Raw genomic sequence first — 20,394 nt, forward strand, 5'->3', positions numbered from 1 at the left:
AAGTGAAGTCAAATATAAAATGCACATTTCAAGGAGTGTAATTGACTATGAAGCTAAACCACGCTTGCTCTCAGCCTCCGCCCTGCGTCCGAAGGAGCACAGCACCCAAGGGAGAAGGGGCCCTTGCGCGCCAAGTGGGAAGCCCTCTAGGAGCCCGGGGGCGGGGCGGGGCGGGGTTACCTCCATGCTGAGCTCTGTGGATGAGGCCCCCGACCCCCCAAGGAAGGTCCCCAGGCCAGCTGCCCTTTCCCCCATGGCTCCTCTTCCTCTTCCTCCAGCTTCAGGTCTTGCAATGCCTTGTTTTGTCCTTGCCCGCCACCCTGGCACCTCTGACCAATTCCCCTGCCCCTCCCCAGACTGGCACCTTAACCGAAGACGGACTGGATCTCTGGGGACTGGTCTTGGCCAAAGGAAAGAGGTACCTGCCTGTCTCGTATTTCCACCAAAGAAAACTCCCTGTGTTGCCAAACAGAACACTCTGAACAACAACAAGCAACACGTCGGCTAATAATATACTGACAATATTTTTTATAACACTACAGTGGACCCTCTAGTTACATACCACTCTGGATACGTAACTTTCGGGTTATCAATACGGCAAACCCGGAAGTGTATACTTTGGGGTTTCGCCCTGCGCGCATGCGCAGAAGTGCTCTGCGCACCGCATGCATGCGCAGAAGCACTCAATCGTGCCGTGCACGTGTGCAGAAGCAGTGCCTCTGCCTACGGACTTTTTGGGTTGCAGACGGACCCCTGGAACGAATTTAATTCGTATCCAGAGGGTCCATTGTTTCAAAATTCATAAACAGAAGATGTATAACATGTGCATGGAGTCGCAAACTAATAAGGATCAAATCAATGTTCCATGAACAGGAATGGCAAGAGTGGGAAGTCACTGTCAAAGATCACTGCAATGGAGGCAGAAGGCCTTTCCACAATCAATATTCCACAAACATGAGATGATGGGTGCTCCGAACATCGCAATAGGGTGCTCCGAGCACAGCAGCAGACAGGACAGGTCTTCCAGGATAATGAACTGTTTCAATGATAATTCTCCATCTGCTAGCAATAATACAAAATGAAATCCATTATGTTCAAATACAATACAGTCATACCTTGGGTTACAGATGCTTCAGCTTGTGTTTTTTCGGGTTGCGGACCGCCGAAACCCGGAAGTACCGGAATGAGTTACTTCCAGATTTCGGCAGTGGTGCATGTGCAGAAGTGCTGAATTGCAACCCGCGTGTGCGCAGACATGCCGCTGCAGGTTGCGAATGTGCCTCCCGCACGGATCACGTTTGCAACCCGAGCGTCCGCTGCACTGAGATTGAAATGTCAGTATATTATTAGCCGATGTGTTGCTTGTTGTCGTCTCATATTTCCACGCAGCTCTTCAGCCCAAAGTTTCCAGGGTGGTTTAGAATGACTAATAATACGCTGCGCTGCGCTACAGTTCCTGCATTGCAGGGGGTGGACTGGATGACCCCTGGGGACCCCTCCCAGCTGGACGGTTCTGTGATTCTTGACTGGGAGACTTTTTGCAGGCTCAGAAACACCCCTCTGGGTGCCCTGCTTGCCTCATGCCGCCTGCTCTCCTCTCTCCCCACAGCTTCCAGGCTGCCCACTGCCTCTCCTCCGGCCCCCCGCTGCCCTGGGGCCTGGCCTGCGGAGCCATGGCCAGCTGCCACTCCTTGCTGCTCCTGGACGGGAAGATCCAGGGAGATCCGCTGGACCTGAAGATGTTCGAGGCGACCGGCTGGGTGAAGCTCTCTCTTTGCTGTGCAGAAGCTCAGGGCTCGGGGGGCGGGGGCGGGGGGGGGAGTGTGCTAGCTCTGGGGGGGGGGAGTGGGGGGAGAGTGCCACTTGGCAGGCCAGGCTGGTGGGAAAGCCCTTTGCACCCGGTGGCTCCTTCAGGAGAGCATCCCTCTGCCCTGCTCTCCCGTCCAAGGGCACAGGGATCTCTTTTGGTAGAGACTGCTTTTCAAATAGCTCAGTCGGAAGAGCACGAGACTCTTATTATTATTTCTATATAATTTTATATAATTTTTATTAATTTTCAGCATATCATTTCCAACAGTAATTAAACATATTTTAACATCTTTTACAACTTTTTTCAATCTCATCTGAAAATTTTCCAATCTGATCACTAAATATGCATTTCCCACTTCCTCAATTACATTTAACTCATAACTGATATCACTATTCTTTCTCTAATTTGCAATGCTTCATACATTTCTCCTTACACAGCTTCTTGTAGTCCTACTAGCGTAATTTGTTGATTACAGTTGCTCTTCAAATAGTTTGTATATTTCTTCCAATCTTCTGTAAATCTCTGGTCCCGCAGGTTTCGAATCCTTCCTGTCATTTTATCTAATTCTGCGCAGTTCATCAATTTTGTCTGCCATTCTTTCTTTCGTCGGATTTTTTTCTTGCTTCCATTTCTGGGCCAACAATACGATTATGAGACTCTTAATCTCAGGGTTGTGGGGTTTGAATCCCACATTGGACAAAAGATTCCCTTTTTAATATATAAATATTTTTTATTAATTTTTCATTAATAACAATCCAGTGCAGGGCACATTAATACAATACCAAATCATGCTACAATCAGAAGAGCCAATTATTCAGTTCCAAATTAAATATTTTTGGATGATGACCCGTGTTCTGGTTATCAGGAGCTGATGTTATTCCTTGGTCCTGCTCCAATTCTGCATTGCAGAGGGTCAGACTGGATGACCCTCGGGGTCCCTTCCAACTCTACAGTTCTAGGATTCTTGCCCCCTGTACCTTTTTTGGCACCTGCTAAAAAAGTTTTTGTTCAGGCCAGGCCACCAGACAAAGGGAATGTGAATGTATGTTTTGACCTGTTTTTTATTGTCAATTGCAGATTTTATCTTTTGAATGTTGTTTTCATTTTTCATTTTTCATTGTTTCATTCTCTTTGTAAACTGATTTGATGTGTTTTGATCTTTTTACAACTGAGCGGCGTACAAATTTGGTGAAATACATAGGAATAGATAAATGTGAGGGATGAAGGCGCCCCCCCCTGAAGTTCCCAGACTGATCTTTTAAATCATTCTTTTAAATCTGCTAGTTAAGGTAACTTGTCTTTTAAATGAGTGCAAGCTGCTTTAATTCTAACTGGGATCTGCTGTTGCATTTAACTTGAATAAACAGGAAATTGAGGATTCTAGCAGAGAAGATGGAGAATGGGCAGGTGCCGTGATAGTCAGGCCAGGAGTCAAGGCCCAACAGGTAAGCCCAGGTGTCTGTCACTCACCTTGGACAGGTAGAGTGGGGGGGGCAGGCAGATCAGGCAACTTGCTGACCCATAAGTCCGTCTCCCTCCACTTCTGCATTCCTCTGGGATTAATGAATCTCTTCCTGCCCAAGGAGAGACGACGACTAGCCCAAGGTCGCTCAGGGAGTTTCATAGCTGAGCAGGGATTCGAACCCAAGCCCACCACTTTCACCACTGCCCTTGCTCTCCAGGTTCTAGATTTAAATGCCCCCCCAGTCACTGTCAAGGGGGCTTCAGAGTGTGTGATTATAATCTGGAAAACACTCCGTGTGGATGGGGGGTTGAATAGCTCCCTCCTCCCGCAGTGCCATGGCCCTGATCCAAGTCGTGCCCCCAGCAGTTGCTGCAGGGCATAGCTGTCAACTTTTCCCTTTTCTTGCGAGGAATCCTATTCGGAATAAGGGAATTAAAAAAAAGGGAAACGTTGACAGCTATGCTCCAGGGCCCCTGCCGCCGGACCCCTGGGACCCCTGGTCAGGAGCCCCTCTCCCCCCTCGCTGCACCCGGTGCCCTGTTCCTCTTGTCTGTCTCCCCAGGGTGCTGCTGCCGTGGGCGGCATGGCCATCGTGCGCCAGTTCCCGTTCTCTTCAGCCCTACAGAGGATGTCGGTGGTCGCCCAGGAGTTTGGTGGGGAGCGCCACGTCTACATGAAGGGGGCGCCCGAAAGAGTGGTCAGCTTCTGCTGGCCAGAGACAGGTGACCGACAGCTTTGCAGGCACTGCCCCCTTCTCTCCCCCCTACCCCATGCCATTTGGGGGGTGGTCTTTGCGGAGACCTCCTTCCGCAGGGCCTGTTAGACAGAGCTATTCCACCTGGCTTTCAATTTGAACTTTTATTCCCCTTCCTTTCCTCCCTCTCCCCTTTTTATGACAATTACCCGCTCTGGGATCCCACAGCTAATTCTCCCCTGGTCTCCTTGCTGGCCCAAATGGGACTAATTTAGCCAGCTAGCCCTGGTGATCATCTCATGTTTATTGGATGGATTTCCCCCTAAATTGATTTTTGAATTCTGAATTTATTGTTATTCACGTTTTATACTGTATTTTATGCTGTTTTTTGTTGCATCAATTGTTTTAAATTTGTTGTTAGCTGCCCTGGGCCCGGTTTTCTGACCCGGGAAGGGCGGGGTATAAATAAAAAATTATAATTATTATTATCAAGGCCTCTAAGGACTGGGACTTGCCCCCCCCTTGCTTAGCTGAGTTTGGGGACCCGCCCTGAGCCAGGATCCTGCCCTGCCGTGGAGGGATGCTCTCCTTCTCAGCAGGCAGGAATGGAGGAGTGGAGAGGCTCTGGCCTCAAGCACTCTGCACATGGGCAGAAGGGTCTCTCAGGAAAGGCTTTGGGTCCCATCCCTGGGCAGCCCCCCAGTTCTGTGCAACCGCCTATGGCTTTGCTCTCCCTCCACAGTTGGAGGCAGCGATGATTCTGAATCTCAGTTGCTGGAAAGAGCAGGAGGGGAGATGTGCTCTTTCTTGTGCTCTGATCCTGCTCACAGGTTTCCCTCTGGGGCTCCTGGTTGGCCCCTGTGAGCAGGGCTGGATTGAGGTTTGATGAGGCTCTCAGCTACTAAAGGTAATGGGGCCCTTCATATGTCCAGCTGTCCTTTGTCAACAACAAATTGGCACTGTTTTTTTGTGTTGAATATATGCTATATGGTAATTTATGGACCTCATAGGTATCTAAGCAATGATAAACCTAGACAGCATCTTAAAAAGCAGAGACATCACCTTGCCAACAAAGGTCCATATAGTTCAAGCTATGGTTTTCCCAGTAGTGATGTATGGAAGTGAGAGCTGGACCATCAAGAAGGCTGATCGCCAAAGAATCGATGCTTTTGAATTCTGGTGCTGGAGGAGACTCTTGAGAGTCCCATGGACTGCAAGAAGATCAAACCTCTCCATTCTTAGGGAAATCAGCCCTGAGTGCTCACTGGAAGGGCAGATCCTGAAGCTGAGGCTCCAAGACTTTGGCTACCTCATGAGAAGAGAAGACTCCCTGGAAAAGACCCTGATGTTGGGAAAGATGGAGGGCACAAGGAGAAGGGGACGACAGAGGGCGAGATGGTGGGACAGTGTTCTCGAAGCTACCAGCATGAGTTTGACCAAACTGCGGGAGGCAGTGGAAGACAGGAGTGCCTGGCATGCTCTGGTCCAGGGGGTCACGAAGAGGCGGACATGACTAAATGACTCAACAACAATAGGTTATCTCAAGCCATTTGCCCATGTTGCCCTGCAAGCAGTCCATGCAGAATGTAGGCACCCTATATATAGAAAGAAGCAAAGCAGGGATATTTTAGGGAGCAGGCGAGCAGGCGGAGCCCATGACTTACATCCTAGGAGCTGACACAACACAAAACACTGTTGCTGTATGTAGGTTTAATTGTATTTGTTTTTTATCTTAATTTTTTTGACATGTACATCCAGGTTTTTTCCTTTAATTGGGGGGGGGCTCCAAGAGAGTGGGGCCCTAATCTAGAGCTGGCCCTGCCTGTGAGAGCAGGGCCTGGGGCTGGAGGAGCCACTTCTAGCAGACTCTCTTTCTGTCCTTGCGTCCCCAGTGCCCGACACCTTCCCCAGCAAACTCCAGCATTACACCTCTCGGGGCTTCAGAGTCATTGGGCTGGCGGAAAAAAGTCTGCCGGCGGGAATGGAAGTGGCTTCCCTGACAAGGTAAAAGAGAAAGCCTGTGTGTGTGTGTGAGAGAGAGAGAGAGAGAGAGAGGGAGGGAGAGAGAGAGAGAGAGAGAGAGAGAGAGAGAGAGAGGTCATTCTAAAACAGGGGTCAGCAAATGTACCGTGCCTCAGGCTGGTGACTCCAGTGCCGATCTCGCGGTGGGCTGAAGGGCAGGGGAGCGTGTGCCCATACGCGTGCACACACGCTATTTCAGGTGCACTTCTGGGTTGGAGGAGCACCGGAAATAGCTTGTGCGCATGTGCAAGGGCCTCCTCTGACCCAGATGTGCACCGGAAATAACGCTTGCACATGCGCACAAGCTATTTCAGGTGCTCCTCTGACCTGGAAGTGGGCAGCCGGGCAGTACAGCGCCAGTAAGAGCGGGTGGCGGGGGTTGCCGCAGGCTGGATAAACGGGGACCCCTGTTCTAGAAACTAGCTAAACCCACAGGAGGCTGGGAGAAAGTCACGGGTCCGGCAGAGCCAGAAAGCAAAGCCCAGACTCCGTAGCAGCGCCTGAGGAGTTAGAACTCGCCTCTGAGGCTGGAGACGCTGCCTGTTTTTTTAAGGCAGCAAAATCCATGTGGTTGGTTGGTTGCTTCCCACTCCCTCACCATTTCCACATTTGGAGACATTGGATTATACGGCCTTGAAAACTCATGGAGTCATCAGCCTGCGGGGATGGAAGGGAACGTGAGGGTCATCTAGTTCCAAAGCTTGCAGTGCTAGAATCTTAGCTCAAGAAACCCTGGCAGCCACCCTGGAGCAGAGGCTGGGTGGCTGCTGCGGTGAGGTCCGTGGAGGCAATTGGTTGCCCACGGTGGGAAGCAGAATACTGGACTGGGCAGCCCTCCCTGGCCTGATCCAGGAGGGCTCCCAAGAAGAGCTCTGCAGCAGGATCAGACCAAGGGCTTCCCAGGTCCAGCATTGGCCTTTTGCAATCTTCTCTCCAAGGGCAAAGGCCTGACTTGGAGCCTTATTCTGCTCCCTGCCAGCTTGGCCGCTTCAGGATGCGGCCAGCTGGGTCTCCGTAGCCCTGACCCGCCTGCTTCTTCCGTCCAAGGGAGCAGCTGGAGTCTGGCCTGACCTTCCTGGGACTCCTGATCCTGGAGAACCGGCTGAAAAGCGAGACGAAGCCTGTCCTGGAGGAGCTCAGCGCCGCTCGCATCCGGAGCGTGATGGTTACAGGTGGGAGAGCCGGTTGGGGTGCTGGAAGCCAGAGAAAGAGGGGTCCCTTCGGTGCTGAGCTCCCTGACCCAGTTTCAAAGGCCCCTGGGCTGACAGAGCTCTCCAGAGGTGGCTGGGAATACCTGTCCTTTCCCCCAGCACCAATCAGCGTGCAAAGTGCTTTACATCCCTCGTTTCATTTATTCACATAGCTGTCCCTCAAGCTTCCTAGCTGTGCAGGGCCTTGAACCCGTAATGTGGGCCAATAAACCTGGAACACTTCAGCCTGGGACGGGCTCGCAGAAGAACATGGAGCCTGCCTCGCTCCATCCTGTGGGAATGTTCAGGGATGCAGAAGAGGATTTATTGTTTGATTATAGCCTTTTCCAACTTGTGTTAACAAGTTCCACAATTTAGCAGAGTAACATTCCCCTTTTAAAAGTTGCAGCGGTAGCTTTTGCTCAGGCTCGCTAAAGCCTTTGTAAGAACTGTTCTGGTATTTTCCCCTGATTCCCTCATAAAAGATAAGACACAACACAGTCTTCTATAAAAGTATAAAAAGGTTTACTCACACATCATTCTGTTCACAATCGGATCCCAGAAGGCAGACTTGGCTTAGAAAAGTAACATACACCTGGAAACTATCTCATAAGGAGACAGTCCCTTTGTCCTCTCTTGGCTGGAGGCCCAGAGAGCATCTTTGGCTAAGCAGATGTTGATTCTTCGGTGCATGTAGTCACAGAGAGAGAGATGGCTGCCCTGCCCTGTGCTTTTGTCGTTACCTGCACAGGTGAGGCCACACCCACCTCTAGTCCCATGAAGAGGAAGTCTGTTCCCAGCCCAGAAGGAAACAGGAAGTTTACCTGCTGGCTGGACAAATATTCCTCCCCAGGTGTAAACAGGTTCACTCTAGGAATGTTGTACTTGACTGCCCTTGTGCTTCACATCCCACGCAATCCATCCCTTGTCATTGTCTTCTCTCTTGAGCTGCCCGCCATCATAGAATGGTAGATTTGGGAGGGGTCCTCTTGTCCAGCCCCCTGACATATGGCCACCCAGCCTCTGTCTAAAAGCCTCCACGGAGGAAAGTCCTCCCCCCCTTCCGAGGGTGACCGTTCCATTGTCAAACAGCTCTAATAATAATCATAGTCATAATAACAAATTTTATTATTTGTACCACACCCATCTGACTGAGTTGCCCCAGCTACTCTGGGCAGCTTCCAACATACTGTATTTTCACTCTAGAAGACGCACCAGACCATAAGATGCACCTAGTTTTTAGAGGAGGAAAACAAGGAAAAAAATATTCTGAATCCCAGAAGCCAGAACAGCAAGAACTCTGCACAGCGATCCCTCTTGCTGTTCTGGCTTCTGGGATAGCTGCGCAGCCTGCAATCACTCCATAAGACGCACACACATTTCCCCTTACTTTTTAGGAGGGAAAAAGTGCGTCTTAGAGAGCAAAAAATACGGTATATAATAACATAATAAACATTAGAAAATTCTTCCTGCTGCCAGAAAGTGCTTCCTAACATTTAGTCTGAAGGAGCGCAGCCCGTTCCTCTTGGCAGAGCCGAAGAATTTGTGCGGAGTGCCCCCTCTGGACGTCAAGATCCCAACGCGCAGGGGATGACGCCCCTGTCTTGACTTTCCAGGTGACAATATTCAGACGGCAATCACCGTCGCCCGAAATGCCGGCCTGATTCCTCCCGGCAGCCGAGTGATCCTTGTGGAGTCGAGCGGCCAGCCTGGGCTTCCCTCGCCCTCCGTCACCTGGGAGCTCCTGGAGGAGAGCAAAGAAGACCAGGGCGACAGCAGCGAGTCCAAGGTGAGGGTCCTGGGGGGCTCCCTGGAGGGGGTTCCTTCTCGCCACTTTTGGATCTTGGGTGGGGCTGGCAGAGCAGAGCAAAGGATGCCAGGCAAAAGAGGGCATGACCCAGGGGTGCCCTAGCCGCCCTCAGTACCTTCTGACCCAGCACAGAGCCCCCGAGTCTGGCCTGGGCATGTTTTTTGGTCTTTGTTTTAATTAATCTTTATTGGTTTAAAATCAACACATACTGTCAGAGCTGCTTCCAGGTCCCAGCTCACAGAGGACCACGCTAGCCGGCAACACTGTACAAAAGTCTTTATTGAGTTACAATTTCCATTTTCAAGCCGCAGCGCGCAGCTCCACGTCTTAGAAGCTAGACCGGCGAAGCTCCGTCTGAGTCCCCGCCTCCTGTACACCAACTTAATACCCTAGCCTTACTCCACCTCTTACGTCTTTCCTTCCTCCTCTGGGTCCCTCTGCCCCCCGTGGTCTCTTCCTTCCTGGACTCTTCTGACGCTGACCCCCCGGACTCTTCTCCCTCCTTGCGGCGGGCTTTAGGACCTGGCTCCATTTCTGGGCTGCTTACTGTGCCGTCTTCCTGTGGATTTGAACTTGGCGCGCGCGCCCAACCTTCAACTTTCCTCTTGACCGTTTCCTCGCTCCCCGATGGAGGTGTGGCCAATCCTGACTCATGCCCTCCCGCTTGCGGCGAGCCGTCTGATCCCGATACCTGGGACCCCTCCTCCCTACTGCGCTCTGGTGGGGAAGCTGGCCCCGATTTCCAACTGCTGCTCTCTGAGTCCCCTCTGGTCCCTTCTTCCTGGGGTGTCCCCCTAGGCGCCCCCTTGCTCTGACCACTGGCGCCCCCTTCTGTGAATCTTCCGATTCACTGGAAAGACTTGGAGATCTCGGGCCGCTGTCATCGCTCATATTTCCTTCGGATTCCTCCCCCTCGCTCTCTGTTTCCTCCCTTTCCTGTGCCTCTGCTCCTGAACCCCTGACATCCACCCCCCTCGAAGCCCCCCTTCCCCCCTCCCCTCCTTCAGGTGTGGGTGCTGGGTGCTCCATTGTTATGGGGGTGAGTGCCGGATACAGTTCGTTTCCCGTGGCGTGCATCCAACTGGATAAGTCCGGCTCTTCCTCCTTGCACTCGCCGGCGTCGATCTCCTCTGCTTCCATCTCTGTGCCGCCGTGCTCGAACCCAAGGTCCTCCCCGAACACGTCCATGTCCGTCTCCCCCTCGGTCTCTTCTGGGTACGGTGCTCGCCTGGGACCCTCCAGCCACTTTCTGCGCCACTGCTCCTCTGGTTGATCATCCCACCAATACGAGGGTTCTGAGGCAGATCCCGAGGGTGACCCCTCCGGGGAACGTGTGTCCAGTGTCGGTTCCTCGTCCGAGTCGAACCCCAGGAACGTGCTGGCTGAAAGCGTGGGCGTGAAAAGCCAGTCGTCGAAAAACTCGGCTGGCATGGGCCTATGTGGGAAGAGGGCATGAAACTCTTCTTTGAGCAGAGGTTCCTCCAAAGCGTAGCCCGGCACCCAGCTGTTGGCACTGGCTGGGGTGCCCTCTCTGGCGAGAAGGTATTCTACTCCCTCTTCCCCCCATCTTGAGTCTAAAATCTCTGTGACCTCGTTGACGGGCTCCCCCTCTGGCGACCCCCCCTGCGTGGCCCTCTCCCCGAGTGGGCTCGGTGCCATCCCTGGCTCCTGAAATCTGTGAGGTGCCTTGTAGGGAGTGAGCACTGATCTATGGAATACCGGATGCATCCTGGATCCCTCCGGAAGTGTCAGCCGGAAAGCCACCGGATTGACCTGTGCCTCGACTTGGTAGGGCCCTAGCTGCTTATGCCCGAGCTTCTTTTTCGCTAACGATCTGGCCGGCACTGCCTGGGCTGCCAACCAAACCCAGTCTCCCACCTGTATTTCTTCCCCAACCCTCCTGTGTCTGTCAGCCTGCACTTTGTATGCGTGCTTAGCTAGCTCTAACTGCCTTCGAAGCTGTTTGTGTACCTCCTGCAACTCTGACGCGAATGCGTCCACTGCCTTTGGCTCCCCCTCCCCTACCCTCTCTAATCCCGGGAAGGTTCTGGGATGCCTCCCATTGTTGGCGAAGAATGGCGTCACCCCCGTGGACACGTGCTTCGTGTTGTAGGCGAACTCGGCGAGTGGCAGGTAGTCCACCCACGTTGCAGGCTGCTGATTTGCGTAACATCTCAGGTACTGCTGCATGATGGCGTTGACCCTCTCCGCTTGTCCGTTGGTCTGCGGGTGTCTCGCCGACGCTAGGTTGATCTTGACGTTCAGGATGCCCATCAGCTTCTGCCAGAAGTTCGAGATGAACTGTCACCCCCGGTCGGACAGTATAGACCGCGGCAGACCGTGAACCTTGAACACGTGATCTATGAACAGTTTGGCGGTCTGTTCCGCTGTGGCCACCTTCGCACACGGAATGAAATGTGCCATTTTGGTTAACAAGTCCACTACCACTAGCACTGCTGTCTTGCCCCTCGAGCTGGGCAGATCCGTGACAAAGTCCAGGACCACCCTCTCCCACGGTTCGAGCGGAGTTTGCAGCGGTTCCAGCAGTCCCGCCGGCGGTTTATGCACTGGCTTAGCCCTCTGGCAGGTGTCGCACCTCGCAACGTAGTCCGCGACTTCCCCCCGCATCTTGGGCCACCAGAAGTCTCTGGCGACTAATTCTATCGTCTTCTCTGTGCCAAAGTGCCCGGCGGTGAGTGCGTCGTGCAACTGCTGCAGCACCTTAGCGCGGAGTTCGTCTCCCGGCACGTAGAGGGCCCCTTTGCGGATGAGCAACCCTTCGCGCACCTGGAACTCGTCGCACTTCGCCGTGCCTCTGCGCACCTCCTCCATTTTCGCTCGTGCGAAGGAGTCTTCTTGCAGCGCGCGACGTACAGCATCCAGGTCCACGGTTGCCGAAGCGCACGCCCACGCTTCTGGTGCGAAAATGTGCTTGGCCGCCGCTGGCGTCGCCTCCTCGAGGTATTGCGGCTTCCTGGACAGTGCATCCGCCATGACGTTGTTGTCACCAGGGACGTACTCTATCCTGAAGTCGAAGTTCGCAAAGAACTCCACCCAACGTATGTGCCTCTGGTTCAGGAACCTCGCCGTGCGCCAGTACTCCAGATTCTTATGGTCCGTGCGGACCTGCACTGTGTGCTTGGCTCCGATCAGGAAGTGCCTCCACGCCTTGAATGCTGCATGAATGGCGAGCAACTCCCTGTCCCAGATGGTGTAGTTCTGCTCCGACTTGCTGAGCTTCCTGGAGTAGAAGGCGCACGGCCTCCAATCCCCCTGCGGGTCTTGCTGCAACAGGACTGCTCCCACGGCCCTGTCTGAGGCGTCTGTTTCAACCCTCATCGGTTTGCTGGGATTTACATGCAGTAGCTGCTCTTCGGACGAGAAGAGACGCTTGAGTGTCTGAAAGGACTGCTCCGCCTGCTCCGTCCAGATGAACTTCTTCTTCTTGGAGCTGAGCGTGTCGGTAATGGCCGCCGTCTGCATCGCGAACCCCTTGATGAACTTGCGATAGAAGTTAGCAAAGCTGACAAACCGCTGGACCTCCTTCCGGTTGCGCGGGCTCTTCCAGTCCAACACTGCGCGAACCTTGGCGCTGTCCATGGCGAGCCCCTTGTCCGACAATTTGTATCCCAGGAAATCCACCTCCGTCATGTCGAACTGGCACTTCTCCAGCTTGGCGTACAGTCTATGCTCCTGTAGTCGTTGCAGAACTTCCTTGACGTCTCTGTCGTGAGCCTGCTGCGATTCTGAAAATATCAGGATGTCGTCCAGGAAGCAGACACACTTCTTGTAGAGAAGCCCCGCTAACACGTGATGCATGAAAGCTTGAAAACAGTGGGAGCCATTTTGTAATCCAAACGGCATAACTCTGTATTCGTAGGTGCCCAGGGGCGTGAACATGGCCGTCTTCCACTCATCTCCTTCCCGTATGCGAATAAGGTTGTACGCCCCTCGCAGGTCCAACTTGGTGAACAGGCGTCCCTTGCGCACCGTCGCGAGGAGGTCGTCGATCTTGGGCATGGGGAAAGCTGTGGGCTTGGTTTTCGAGTTTAAAATGCGATAGTCCACCACAAGTCTTTTTTGGGGCGTGTCCTTTTTCTTCACAAAGAATACGGGACTGCCCCCCACTGCCTTGGACTCGCGGATGAACCCGCGCTCCAAATTATGATCTATGAACTCCCTGAGTTCCTGTAGCTCATCTTCCGACATGGAATACAGTTTCCCTGTCAGCAGCGTCGCCCCTGGCAGGAGGTCAATTTTGCAGTCATAGGGCCTGTGGGGAGGCAGCCTGTCCGCCTCCTTCTCGCAGAAAACCTCCAAAAATTCTGCGTACTTGTGGGGCACTGCTTGCAGCGTGCCTACTTGCAGCCGTGTCTCCTCTTCTTCCCCCTCCTGTCTGGGCAGGATGCAGTGTTCTGCACAGTAAGAGGAGCCGAAGGTCAGCTGCCTCTGGTACCAAGCCAACGTTGGACTGTGCCTGTCCAGCCAACTCATGCCCAATACTACAGGCGTGTCCGACAGTTAGGTGACATTAAAGCTGATGACTTCCCTGTGATTTCCAATTTGCATCACCATTGGTGGTGTTTGCTTCACCACCTGCCCCCCTAGCAATTCCCTGCCATCCACCGTGACAACCTGCAGGGGCAGCGTGGCTGGCAGTAACGTTATATTGTGCCGCTCGATGAAATCCTGCCCTATAAAGTCCGCGTTGCTGCCCGAGTCAATGGTAATTGGCAGTTCCATCGTGAATCCATCGGGTAGCTGGAGCGATGCGGTGAGCTGCACTACCGGTTTGGGCGGGAGGGGGTCTGTGGGCTGCAAAATCTCTGGGGACTGCTTCACTGACTTGTCTGGCTGCGCCCCAGTGCCTCTGTTTCCAGGCAGACTCCGTCGTTTCCCTGCTGTGGTTCTCTCTGCTGAGTTGCTTCTGTTACCGTCGCGGAGGCTGCAGTGTGCTTGTGGAGCCTCTGGGGACACTCTTTCGCCATGTGCTGAGGACTGTCACAGAGGTAGCACTTCCTGTTCCCTCTAGGAGGCTTCGCTTTGACTGCTCCCGGTGCTAGGGCTCTGGTTGCTGACTGAGCCCTGACACCTCCAACCTCCATAGGTTCCCCTCCTCCTCCTGGCGGAGGCGTGGATTGCACACGCGCTGCATCCCTGGGAAAGAAGGAAGGCACTCTTGCCGACTCGCGTCCTCCACGCCCTTCGTCCCTGCTCCATGGACGTTCTTCTAGCCGTACCCCAATCGTCAGCGCCCTCTGCACGATCTCCTGAGTGCTCCGGGGTCTCTTCCCCCTCGCAATTTCGTCTTTTACCGCACTGTTCAATCCTTCCCAGAAAAGGTCTCTGACTGGAGCTGAATCTTTGTCCCATTCCAGGGCACTGACCAGTGCAAAAAAGCGGGAGTGATACTGCCTCACACTGGCCCTCCCTTGTTTCAGCCCATGTATCTCTTTCCTGGCGATATCAACGTCTATATTTGATAAAAAACACGCATCCATCGCTTTAATGAAGGCATCCGCACTTCGGAGCGCCGGATCCTTATCTCTCCACAGATTGCGCAGCCACGCTTTAGCGTCTCCATGCAAATGGGATAGGATAAACCCCACCTTCTCTTGCTCATCTCTAAAGTCTTTGTCCAGCAGTTGCAGCGCAAACTGCACATCTGCTCGGAAGTTGGGGTACTGCTGTAAATTCCCATCGAAATGAGATACAAGACTGCCTCCTCTTCTCCCCAGCCCAATTCCCTCCGATTTGGGTCCCGGTTGCCCCTGCTTTGTAAGCACTTCCAACCTGACTTGGAGATCCTTGTAGGCGGCAGCTGCTTCCTCCTCCCTCTTCCTGGATGCGAGTATCTCGGCGTTTAGTTGTGTCACTGCATTTTGCAGGGCTGCTATCTGCTGTTCCGTAGTCATCTCGTCCGACTTTCGTGAGCTCGCGAAGCACCAATCTTCACCCCTCGCTGCGCCCACTCACGCTGCGAGACTTTTGGTGCAAAAAGAGGAGACGGAGCTTACTGTCTGAGCTGCTTCCAGGTCCCAGCTCACAGAGGACCACGCTAGCCGGCAACACTGTACAAAAGTCTTTATTGAGTTACAATTTCCATTTTCAAGCCGCAGCGCGCAGCTCCACGTCTTAGAAGCTAGACCGGCGAAGCTCCGTCTGAGTCTCCGCCTCCTGTACACCAACTTAATACTCTAGCCTTACTCCACCTCTTACGTCTTTCCTTCCTCCTCTGGGTCCCTCTGCCCTCCGTGGTCTCTTCCTTCCTGGACTCTTCTGACGCTGACCCCCCGGACTCTTCTCCCTCCTTGCGGCGGGCTTTAGGACCTGGCTCCATTTCTGGGCTGCTTACTGTGCCGCCTTCCTGTGGATTTGAACTTGGCGCGCGCGCCCAACCTTCAACTTTCCTCTTGACCGTTTCCTCGCTCCCCGATGGAGGTGTGGCCAATCCTGACTCATGCCCTCCCGCTTGCGGCGAGCCGTCTGATCCCGATACCTGGGACCCCTCCTCCCTACTGCGCTCTGGTGGGGAAGCTGGCCCCGATTTCCAACTGCTGCTCTCTGAGTCCCCTCTGGTCCCTTCTTCCTGGGGTGTCCCCCTAGGCGCCCCCCTTGCTCTGACCACTGGCGCCCCCTTCTGTGAATCTTCCGATTCACTGGAAAGACTCAGAGATCTCGGGCCGCTGTCATCGCTCATATTTCCTTCGGATTCCTCCCCCTCGCTCTCTGTTTCCTCCCTTTCCTGTGCCTCTGCTCCTGAACCCCTGACACATACACACAAAGAAAATTCAGAAAAAAGAGCAAAGGGAAAAAAGAAAACAAAGACATGACAAAATTATACAAAAGGGAAAAAATATAGAATACATCATTTACAAACAAACAAACAAGAATATGTAACACTGCTTCACAAATGCACAAAAATATTTCCATCATCAACTTCTGACTTTCTTGATGTGGGTCCTTTTTCCCCTCGATTCCTTGCCTCTGATTTTCCCTAAATCTTGTTTGTATCCTTTTTACCTTATTTCAATTCGAGAGTTTTTCGAAGCATTCTCTTTTTTTTTCTTTTTTTTTACTTTAAAAAACCTTTATTATATTCCAACAGTTAAAAAACATATATACATCTTCCATAAAAAACAAAAACAAAAAGCGAAAATAAGAATATACAAACCAAATTTAAGTTCCTTGCTGCTTAAATACACAAACCTTATACAAATCCATTACATTATTTGACTTCCCACCACCACGTTGAGAGCCATAACTCAACAGTATATTCAGCAGTGTCTTCATCCAATCGTTATTGCTACCTCGCGGTTTTTATATCATACCGACTGAGACTTTAACATTTCCTAAAATCGATTCCATGTATGAGAGAAATTTATTCCAATCATTAATAAATTTATTGTTTCTTTGTTGCCTGATCTTCTGAGTCATCATTGCTATGTCCATGTATTCAATTAATTTATTCTGCCAATCACTAATCGTTGGAATGTTAGGTGTTTTCCAACTCTGAGCTAACAGTATCCTTGCGGATACTGTTGCATATTGGAAGAGGGTTTGGTCGTCTTTTTTAATTTCTTCTCCCACCATTCCTAAAAGGAATGCCTCGGCCTTTTTAGGGAATGTGTATTTTAGGACCTTTTTTAACTCATCGTAAACCAGCCCCCAAAACCTTTTTACTTCTTCACAGGACCACCACATATGAAAGAAGTCTCCCTCTTTCTTCCTACACTTCCAGCACGTCTTTTCCCCGGTTTTATACATTTTGGCTAATTTTACTGGGGTGATGTACCACCTGTACATCATCTTCCCCATATTTTCTCGGATTCTGACGCAAGCTGAAAATTTCATGTCTTTAGTCCAGAGTTTTGTCCATCTTTCATATTCTATGGGGTGTCCTAAATCTATGGCCCATTTAATCATAACGTCTTTGATTTCCTCATCCATTGTATCCCACTCTAATAGCTGGTCGTACATTTTAGATAGGAGTTTAGACTTTCCTTCTATTATTTCTAGTTGGAATTTAGATTTGTTCTTGCTCATTCCGGCTTTTTTATGTTCCCTCCAAACAGCATTGATTTGGTGGTATTGTATCCATCCCGTTAATTTGTCTTTTAATTCTTCGTAGGGTCTAATTTCCCATCCTTTATCCGATCTTCTTAGGAGGTCAGCATATGTCCACCTTTTACCTTCCATATTTAGTTTCTTAGTTACTAAAATATCAACGGGTGACAGCCACCATGGGGTATCTTTTTCTACTAGTCTTTTACACCTATTCCACGCCTCCAGCAGCGCTCCTCTTATAATATGGTTAGAAAATCCTTTGTGTGTTTTCCCCTTCTCCTGCCACAGGTACGCATGCCACCCATGTCTAACATCAAAACCCTCCAAATCCAATAGGTCGGTATTGTCCAAAACTATCCATTCCTTGGTCCAGCAAAGGCACGAAGCCTCGTAATATAGTTGCAGGTTAGGGACCGCAAACCCTCCTCTGTCCCTCCTGTCGGAGAGCAACTTATACTTAATTCTGGCCCTTTTACCCTGCCAGATAAATCTGGAAAGGGTCCTCTGCCAGTCTTTGAACATTGTTGTGCCCCTGACTACTGGGATATTTTGGAATAGGAATATCATTTTTGGAAGGATACTCATTTTAATGGCAGCCATTCTCCCCTCCCAAGAGAGTTTTAATCTGCTCCAGCTTTCCAAGTCTCTTTTACACTCTCTCCAAGTTCTATTGTAGTTATCTTCCACCAGATTTATATTTTTTGGGGTGATCCAGATACCCAGGTATTTAACCTTTTTTGATACCATTATCCCGGATTCCAACTCGATTTTATTTTTTACTTGTTCATCTACGTTTTTTACCAACATCTTCGTTTTAGTTCTGTTCAATCTAAAACCAGATAGTCTACCAAACGCTTCCATTAACTCAATCACTGTGTTAATCCCTTTTGCGGGGTCTTCTAATGAAACTACTAAGTCGTCGGCATAAGCCTTAACTTTGTACTCTTTTGTGCCTATTCTAATCCCTCTTATTTCCGATGTTTCTCTTATCTTGTTTAGTATAACTTCCAAAACCAAGATAAATAGCAGGGGTGATAAAGGGCACCCCTGTCTTGTACCTTTGGTAATCTTAAATGAGTTAGTCAGGTTACTATTAATAATTAGTTTCGCTCTCTGGTCTGAGTAAATCGATTTTATACCTCTTAGGAATGGCCCTCTTATTCCTACCTTCTCCATACACTTTATGATGAAGTGCCAGGATACATTATCGAAGGCCTTCTCGGCATCTATAAAGACTAAGGCTGCGGGGATATCGATTCTGATATCCAAGTATTCAATTATATTAATTATATGCCTTACATTATCTTTAATCTGCCTGCCGGGCAGAAATCCGGCTTGATCTCTGTGGATCACTCTATTCAAGTATTTTTTTAATCTGCTCGCCATTATTCCTGCAAAGATCTTATAGTCAACATTAAGCAGTGATATTGGTCTATAGTTCTTTATATCGAGCGTATCCGAGTCTGTTTTCGGAATTACCGTAATATATGCCTCTCTCCATGAATCAGGTATTCCCCCCCCCCCTGTAGAATATTGTTCATTACATTACACAGGACCGGGGCCAGATGTTCCTCTAGAATTTTATAATATTTTTGAGACAGGCCATCCGGGCCTGGAGCCTTCCCCGGTTTCATTTTCTTAATTGTAATCCTGACCTCTTCCACCGTTATTGGTTCGTTTAAAAGTGCCTTTTCTTCTTCTAATAGTTGTTCGCCTCTAGTACTTTCCAAATACCTTCCTATCTCATTTAGATCTTCATCTTCCTTCTTTTTATACAGGGTTTCATAATACTGGAGGAACTTTTCCTTTATCTCATTAGGGTCATCTATTGTTTGAGTTTCCAATTTAATTTTATTGATCACTCTCTGTTTTTTCCTTTTCCTCAATTGCCACGCTAGTAATTTACCTGTTTTATTTGCCGATTCGAAATATTTCTGTTTCATCATTTTTATTCCCCATTCTATTTCTTGATTTATCAGTGTTGAGTATTGGGTTTGTAATAATTTGCCAAGTTGTTTAGCCTTCTCATCTCCAGGGTTTTTTGTTAATTTTCTCTCTACTTCTTTTAGTTGTTTAACTATTTCGTCCTTTTTGGCCTCTCTCAAGTTCTTTCTATATTTATTCTGTTGGATCAAGAAGCCTCTAAGTACTGCTTTACTTGCATCCCAGACCACATCAATTTTTGTTCCTTTGTTCAGATTTTGATCAAAATATTCTTTCACGGTGTTCTTAGCCTTATCGATGACGTCATCCTGTTCCAATAAATAATCGTTCATTCTCCATCTATAAGGTCCTAATAACTTACATTTTATTTCCAGAAATATAGGATTGTGGTCCGAGAGTGTTCTGGGGTCTATTTCGCATTTCACCGATCTTGTAGAGAGCTCTCTAGAAACCCAGATCTGCTCTATTCTACCCCAGCTTTGATGGACTCCTGAGAAATGTGTAAACTGTTTTTCTGTAGGGTTTTTGAGCCTCCAGATGTCAATTAGATCTAGATTTTCTTGGAGGTCATCAAAGGTTTTGGGGAGTTTCCCCTGGTTCCTTTTCCTCTTTTTTTCACTTCTATCTATCTCAGGTTCCGGGACTCCATTCATATCACCAAGTAAAATTAACTTATGATTTTCCAATTCTAGTAGTACTTCTTCCAATTTTCTAAAGAATTCAGTTTGATTTGTGTTAGGAGCATAGACTGATACTACATTGATTCTTTCCCCTTGGTAAGTAATTTGGACTCCCAGAATCCTCCCTTCTTCGTCTTTACAGATTAATTTGGGTTCCAATTTCTCTTTCACGTAAATTACCAAGCCTCTCTTTTTATTCACCTCCGAGTTTATAAATTCCACTCCTAATTTTTTGTTAACCAATATGTGCTTGTGTTTTTTAGCTATGTGTGTCTCCTGGCAGCAAACCACATCGCATTTTTTATTTTTCAAGACTTTCTCTATTTTATTTCTTTTTAATTTTTCATTTAAACCGTTAACATTCCATGTTAGAAAAGTTAAAGACATTGCTAAAATTAAATATCGAGTCTATTACGATCTTTCAATTCCTAACTTCCTCCTCTTCTTCTGTATTCTCCTCTTCCACCTCACCTTCCTCCTCTTCCCTCCCCTCATCTACCTCTCCCTCCCCCCTTCTCAACCTTGTCCTTTCCTCCTCTTCGGCTTTCCCGTCTCCTACTTCCTTTCTATCTATTGCTCTGTCCTCCTTTTTGCCCAGCTCCCTTTCGTATCTCCTCAGAAACTTTTCTATCTCTAAAGGATTAGTCAATTTAAATCTTTTGTCCTTAAAAAAAAAAGCAATTCCTTCGGGGAATTCCCATCTGAATGAAAT

General features: G+C 49.8%; 1 protein-coding gene across 4 annotated transcripts in view; it reads left to right on the plus strand.

Annotated features, from left to right (window-relative positions):
* Positions 1 to 20,394, plus strand: part of LOC309533030 (putative cation-transporting ATPase 13A4) — a 77,145-nt gene that overhangs the window by 28,381 nt on the left and 28,370 nt on the right. For 2 of the 4 annotated variants that reach the window (XM_082223937.1, XM_082223938.1), the window contains exons 13-19: positions 357 to 418; positions 1,610 to 1,760; positions 3,178 to 3,255; positions 3,838 to 3,997; positions 5,862 to 5,973; positions 7,039 to 7,163; positions 8,798 to 8,970. In XM_082223937.1, coding sequence (XP_082080063.1) covers positions 357 to 418; positions 1,610 to 1,760; positions 3,178 to 3,255; positions 3,838 to 3,997; positions 5,862 to 5,973; positions 7,039 to 7,163; positions 8,798 to 8,970 — 861 coding nt within the window. The remainder of the gene's footprint in view (positions 1 to 356; positions 419 to 1,609; positions 1,761 to 3,177; positions 3,256 to 3,837; positions 3,998 to 5,861; positions 5,974 to 7,038; positions 7,164 to 8,797; positions 8,971 to 20,394) is intronic. The other 2 variants (XM_082223939.1, XM_082223940.1) reach the window with 1 other exon arrangement.

Source organism: Podarcis vaucheri (assembly GCF_965113315.1).
Source record: "Podarcis vaucheri genome assembly, chromosome: 5".
NCBI lineage: Eukaryota > Metazoa > Chordata > Lepidosauria > Squamata > Lacertidae > Podarcis > Podarcis vaucheri.